Below are 7,221 nucleotides of genomic sequence, written 5' to 3'. Positions count from 1 at the left end.
GATAATGAAAAAGATATTCAAGACCTTCCAGATTTTGTAAAGTTGTCACTTATCAATTAAGCATGATACATTTACTAGTAGTGATTTTTGTTGTATTTGACTATTTGTGACGTACTACTATTTGTGTTTTATTGTAATTTGGTTGTATTTGACTTTATGTTGTAATTTCTAATTTGATTGTATGTGGCATGTGGCATTTGTGATGTGACGTACTATTTGTGCTTTCATTGTATTTGATACTATTTGTGACATACACTCTCGACACTCATATTAGTTTTGTTTTCAAATATATATGTATTGTGTGCTTCTTTAAGCAATTAAGTGAAGCAAACACAATCTCAAACAATGGACATGTTAAATATTAAGGGTTGTCAAATCAAATCATATCAATATTTTATTCTTAATACCTCTACTCCATAAGTATTAAAAAATAAAAAGTAAAATGGTATCTTGAATTCTGAATTACAATCACAAATTAAGAGAGAAAACTAAATATGATTGATCACAAATTAAGAGAGAAAACTAAATATGATTGATAAAGAAGAAAAAGAAAGTTAACAAATAGTTGACTTTTGATAGTTAATTTAATTTGTATTAAAAAAAATTGTTATTTATAACGAAAATGATTTATAACTAAATATAACTTTTACCTAATAGCAATATTCAATCCAAATTGACTAAACTAAATTGATAGGAAGAAAAAGAAAGTTAACAAATAGTTGACTTTTGATAGTTAATTTAATTTGTATTAAAAAATTGTTATTTATAACGATAATGATTTATAACTAAATATACCTTTTACCAAATAGCAATATTCAATCCAAATTATAGTTAATTTAATTTGTATTAGAAAAATTGCTATTTATAACGATAATAATTTATAACTAAATATAATTTTTACGTAATAGCAAATAGTACTAACTACTAAGTGGTAAAATGTAAATAATTAANATTTATAACTAAATATAATTTTTACGTAATAGCAAATAGTACTAACTACTAAGTGGTAAAATGTAAATAATTAATTATTAAATATAATATTTTTTCTAAGAATATTATTAGAAAAAGGGGGGAAAAAAAGAAAATAGCAAACCGACCAGACTGATCTTTGCTCAGCCGACAATCGGACAGATTTGGTCAGGTTCAGAAACGATTCTGCTCGATTCGACATCGGTTTGGTTGAAAAACCGACCCCAACCAGCCGATGATCACCCTAATGCGGTTATTCAATTTTATGCAATTTATGCATCTCTAACCTCCAAATTTACTATCTGTATGTGTTTGAGATTTATTCACGTAAGCAGCACATAATCATATATTAACCTTTTCATCCATCAATTTAATGACTAAAACTAACTTTTAAGAATTTTTTTCGAAAGAAAAAAACCTCCGAAGTTTAAATAAAACTTTTTGAAGTTGAGATATAATTGAAATCAACTACATAATTCGATAGGAGATGTTCCAATTTTTCTCAAAATTTTTATGGAGAAAAAAAAGTAGGAAAAATTTATACCCCTAAATTTTGGGTGTTGTATCAAATTAAACCGTAAACTAGTAATTATATCAAATTAAACCCTAAACTTTGAAGTTGTTTCAATTTTAACGCCAAACTAATAATTGTATCAATTTAAACCATAAACTATTACAAATATATCAATTTAAACCATAAACGTTTATAATTGTATCAACTTAAACTCTCTATTATGTTTTGTTTAAATACACTTATGAAAGTTCAGACTTTAAATTGATATATTTATGAAAGTCTAAGGTGTAAATTGATACACTTGTGAAAGTTCAGGGTTTAAGTTGATACAATTATTAATTTGCGATTTAAATTGATACAACCCAAAAGTTTAAAGTTTAAACTGATACAACTCTCAAAGTTTAAGATTTAAATTGATACATTTCTTAGTTTAAGGTTTAAATTGATACAACTTCCCAAATTTATGGTATAAATTGATATTTGCCCGAAAAATTAATAATGAGTTTAACTCCAATAATGTTACATTACAAAAATAATTGAACTAATTATAGATTCTAAGTAAAATTCTAAACTCTATTGAAGGTCAGATCCTCATTAATTTCTAGCCACTAAATAGTATCTACAATGCAGAAGGCCCAAAATTAGAAATTAAAAAAAAATAAAAACAGAACCTTATAGAAAATTTCTTTCTTTCTTTATATAAAACATTGCATTAATTAATACTGGGAAATAGAATTACATCATACATTCAATCCATTAAAAGAAATCTAGTCTAATATCTGCCCCACCTTGAGCTAAATCAATGGATTTAATTCCCTTTCACATTCATAAATTTTTCTTTTGCAATAATACAATAATAATATTTATCCCTCACATACTTAATAGTAAACACAACTTAATTTGGTAATAAATTATGCTCAACTTATGAAAAAAATTATTAAAAAAAAAAAAAGCATTCAATGAGGAATTAAACAAGTGATAAATTTGTGTTTGCAAATGAATTAGAGGATCATTTGATGACATGTTTAACAAGTCCAGGAATGTGGACATTGAGAAAGTAATCCTCCCAATTTATATCCTTAGGATCCATAAATAATGCCTCTTTTGTATCTTTGTTTTGTATATCTTTTCTCAATCTTTCTGTATTTGTATCATCAAATCTGTACATACAAAAACAAAATAAATATATATCAGTTAATAAATTGTCTATTTTGATCGTTAAACTTTTATAACATTACATTTGAATCTTATTACTTTCAAATTGTCAAAAAATAAGCACAATTTTTAAAAACTAAATAGTTATCAAAATGAACCTTTAATTTTCAAAAACTTAATTAGTTTTTTTTATAGAATCGGATGAGGAATTAATCAAATATTATTTTCAACAAATTTAAAATTATAATTCGAAAATTGGAAAAAAACAATCAGACTTAAAAATTAACATTAGTAATATACAAATTAATAGTAAAGACAAAAACAAATTTGTGTTTAAGATTTTGAAATACCAAAAAGAGATATTTTAAAATATAAAAAATAACTGTTAAAGTAAAGTCATGCATGAAAATATAATTATAATAATAATGAAAAATAAATAAATAAATATCACTTACATGGCATTGAAGAATAGATATGGGCGATAGAGTTCGATGAGCCGCATCACCAAATTGAATTTCCTCTTCATATTAATGTACTTGTCTTGAAAACTATGACAGAATGCCATGTTTGCAATTTCCAGTCCCTTTCATATATATTTCAAATTTTTTATTAAATTAATCAATACAAATATAACTCAATTAACATAACATCGAAGTTTAATCTCTCATCCCATATAACTGGAAAAAAGATTGTTAAGACTTTTTTATAATATAAAATTGTAAAAAGATAACCGAAAAGTTTTTTTTTATTTTTATTTTTTAATATTGTGGAGTTAAAGATTCGAATCGTGACATTTTAAGTATATAATTATATAAAAATTATGATTTTGGAAATTGAGAATTTGTAGCAACGTACCTTGAGAAAAATTAAGTAGCGAATGGCTATGTATCTACGAAAGTTGGTCATATTGTTGAAGATAGTAACTTTTCCAACTTTAATAGCATTTCCGTCTCTATCGATCAATGGTTTCTTAGTAAAATATTGATAATTAAAACGTTGAAAATCAATATGTTTCATGGAATTTCTTGTTGAAGAACCCACGTGATATATTGTTTGATTAGATGGTTGAAATTTATGAACTTTCATCGCCATGATAATTGTATTTACCACCATATCTGCTGGAATCTGTATATATTTAAATTGATAAATTTAAATTAAATTTTGATTCTAATATTAAAGAGAAAATAAATCAAAGAGATCAAATTTTTCTCACCAAATCAATGATTGAATTTATTCCAGCAACAAAGCATGTTAGCTTTCCTTTAGCATATCCAACAATAAGGCTATCGATTGTCCTGTCAAAATGCAATGATTTTCTCATTATTGAATCAAATTTAAGCTATGTTTAAATTACTTTTGAGGATATTAAAGGGATTATGTAACAATTTTGCACTATGTTTGGTTTAATTTTTTAAAGGTATAATATTGAAAATAGTGATATTATTTTAAATAGTATAACCGTTGAAAATATTTACAAAATATAGTAAAATTTTAGAATTTATCAATGATAGGTAATAGACATTGATAGATTCTGAAATGTTGTTATATTTTATAAATATTTTGGTTCATTTTTTTTATATATTTGAAAACAACCCTTAAAAATAAATCATTTTAGAAGAAATTGAAGTGTTTAACAACTACTCAAAATAGATTTTGAAACACTTTTAGATTCTAGTAGAATTAAGTAGTTATTTCTAACAAATCTTCAATTTTCAACTTTATTTTTTATAAATTGAAATTGATTTTGTATATTTAATAGCTTTCTCACAAAACTAAGTTCTATATCCTAAATTTTGCCCATTTTTTCTTTAAACAATATCATGCTTTTGAAAAAAAAAAAAAAAATTCCTCTATGTTTAACAAATAATCTTATACTAAAAAATTAATATAAAACAAACAAAATATAAATTTAAGTTGAAAGTATAAATATATATATATATATATGACATTTTAAACAAATATTTAAAAAATATAAACTATCAAAAGAGAAATATAAATTTTGATAGCGGAACTATTTAACAATTTATAATCTTTCTATAAGCAACAGTAACTATTTTGGAAGCTACATAAACCTCAAATTAAGCCGTACAAAGTTTGACCAAAAGATAACAGACAATTAAAAAAAAAAGGGTACAAAAAATTGGAGCATAATATATTTGACCAAAAATGTAGTTGATTTGTAGTTGACCTAACTACTGTAGTTTCAAAAAAATATATTTGAATAGTACATACCTAACTCCTTCGACCCAACCAGAAAATGGTTCTTTGTAAGTACTTGTAACTATAGTTGGTCGAATGATGATCAAAGGTAGATCGTCTTTTAGGTCACCGATTATCATCTCACCCATTGCCTTTGTAAAGACATATGTATTTGGCCATCCATATAATTTTGACCTTATCAAATAAAACAAAAGCAAAACTTCAAAATTATAATTATATATGGTTATATAGCACATACACAATAGAAATTATAAATATAGCAATCAAGTTCAAAGTATTAACAGATATAATACAATGCAAAAGAATTTAAATTCCTTTCGAAATATATCAGTGATAAAACTTATAAGCAATAGAATCTATCATCGAAAGATTTTGCTATATTTATAATTCTTTAAAAGTATTGTTATATACTTAAAGTATTAGCGTTAAAAATATTACCGCTAAATTTTATACCTTTCAAGGCCCAAGTCTTTCATGGCTAGAGTAATAGTCTCATTTGTTGCTCCACTCTCTTTAAGTTGCTTTAATTTCTCTTCTACTACCATTTGCTCTCCTTCAATGTCTAGCCCTTTATTCCCATTAAGAGATTCACCCAACTTATGTGGAGTTTCCATTATAAGTCCTTCCCTTTCTCCAGAAACATAAGCTTAGAAAAGAAAAAAAAGAGTATATTCTTCAATTATTTAGAATAAAGTAAATATTTTTTTGCTCTTCAATATTAATTTAAGCTATAATAATGAAATTTATAGCAAGGATATGATACTAACCAGTGGATACATGGACAAGAAGTTTCAAATTAGAACATTGTTTTGCAAAGTTTACAACATGTTTAGCTCCCAGTGTATTGGTGCCAAGTGATACATCGTACCTATCAAAACAGAATCATTAACCATCTCTTTTGTAACATCTTAAGAAAAACCAAAAACAAAAACGAAATGTTATAGTATGTAACAAATTTTTAATCATATAATGTTGAATATTTCTATAGAATTGAGACTTCGACATTCTTATATTGACATTGATATCTTCTCGTACCTTTCATTAAAATTGGTTGTAGCAGCTAAATTTATAATTATTTCCACTTCATTCTTTATCATGGTGTTCCAAATCGAATCTTTCAATCCCATTTGTGGGAATGAGATCTCCCCAGGCACCAAACAAATTTTTTCTGAAATTAAAGTATTCAGATCTGCACCATATTTCTTCTTCAACACTTGGAACAAATCTTTCTCTATCACCTGTGTTAAAAGAAAACAGTAAATAATAAAATTATATAGTCAAAATGTAATGGTTAGAAATCACTTAGTATCACGTAGTTTGAGTGGCATAAAATATATATACACCTTCCACGATGAGATCAAATGTTTGAATCTTATTCTCTCCAAAATTGTTGTACGAAGAAAAAAAACACTTTGTATTAAAGTAGCGTACCTCATTATAAAACCGTTTTTTGGCTATAATTTCATCATCAGCTCTCAATAGTAGATAGAGTTTCTTCACATTCGGTTGAACTCGAAGTATTTTCTCAACTAAAACTGTGTTTTTAAGAACAATAATTCTTAGCCTTCTATATGTTACAAATAATAATCTAAAAAAATACAAGAATCTCACATATATGGAATAATAATTCAAATAATATGAGTACATGTAATACTAATACATACTCTTTGCTAGAAAACCAGTGGCCCCAGTGATCAAAATGCTTTTGTTCTCAAGAAACTCCATGGAAGAGGGAGAGAAATCTGTGGTGAATATAGCAAGACACAATTCTTCAAAGACCCTGTTTTATTTCCTTTATATAGAAGGTGTAATTGTAAAGCACATGCAACTAGTTATATTGCATTAACTTTTCTTTTCCATCTAAAATAATTAAATCAATCCATACTTTTAAATGCTAAAACTACCCAAAAAAAAATATTTTCAAAAATAATAAAATATCATTATTTATCAATAATAGATTGCGATAGATATTTATTGACATGGATAGATCTCTATTACGGACTATTACTTATAGGTAGTGTCATTTTGCTATATTTATAAATAAGTTGACTTATTATTTAACTCATTTTTCTTTATTTGAAAATATCTAAAATTAAATGATACAATAATATTGTTTATTATGTGTGAAAATGTCTATCATGTCTTTAGATATAAATTATATTTTGAAGGAATAAAATATTCATTGAGGTACATATTTCCAAATCTAAGAGGTAATTCAACATCAATAATATCTAGAAATCTAACTAACAGGTATTTTTTTAATGTAAAGATAATAAATTTGAGATACTCTTTCCCTAATGTTTGCATTTACACATTTGAAAATGATATTGACACTTTCATTTAAGTTTTCATCAAGTTTCTAG

General features: G+C 25.2%; 1 protein-coding gene across 1 annotated transcript; it reads right to left on the bottom strand.

Annotated features, from left to right (window-relative positions):
• Nucleotides 1-2,252: 2,252 nt before the first annotated feature.
• LOC120088798 (fatty acyl-CoA reductase 3-like) lies at nt 2,253-6,669 on the bottom strand. The gene is made up of 10 exons (XM_039046239.1): nt 6,523-6,669; nt 6,290-6,393; nt 5,894-6,096; nt 5,626-5,726; nt 5,312-5,504; nt 4,871-5,032; nt 3,852-3,933; nt 3,494-3,763; nt 3,094-3,221; nt 2,253-2,643 (listed from the first exon to the last, which is right to left on the bottom strand). Exons 1-10 carry the CDS (start codon nt 6,581-6,583, stop codon nt 2,493-2,495), a joined length of 1,455 nt encoding a protein of 484 aa, XP_038902167.1. The 5' UTR covers nt 6,584-6,669; the 3' UTR covers nt 2,253-2,492.
• Nucleotides 6,670-7,221: the final 552 nt, after the last annotated feature.

The sequence above is a fragment of the Benincasa hispida genome, chromosome 10 (assembly GCF_009727055.1).
Source record: "Benincasa hispida cultivar B227 chromosome 10, ASM972705v1, whole genome shotgun sequence".
NCBI classification, from domain to species: Eukaryota; Viridiplantae; Streptophyta; class Magnoliopsida; order Cucurbitales; family Cucurbitaceae; genus Benincasa; species Benincasa hispida.
The sequence above is the reverse complement of the archived record's forward strand: the minus strand, read 5'-3'. Positions and strand labels throughout refer to the sequence as shown.

Excerpts from the sequence above, each read along its gene's own strand:
- LOC120088798 (XM_039046239.1), bottom strand. The coding sequence starts at position 6,583 with ATGGAGTTTCTTGAGAACAAAAGCATTTTGATCACTGGGGCCACTGGT. Across the intron at positions 5,727-5,893 it reads ACAACCAATTTTAATGAAAG|GTACGATGTATCACTTGGCA; the intron begins GTACGAGAAGAT and ends CTGTTTTGATAG. Across the intron at positions 5,505-5,625 it reads TCTTGTCCATGTATCCACTG|CTTATGTTTCTGGAGAAAGG; the intron begins GTTAGTATCATA and ends TTCTTTTCTAAG.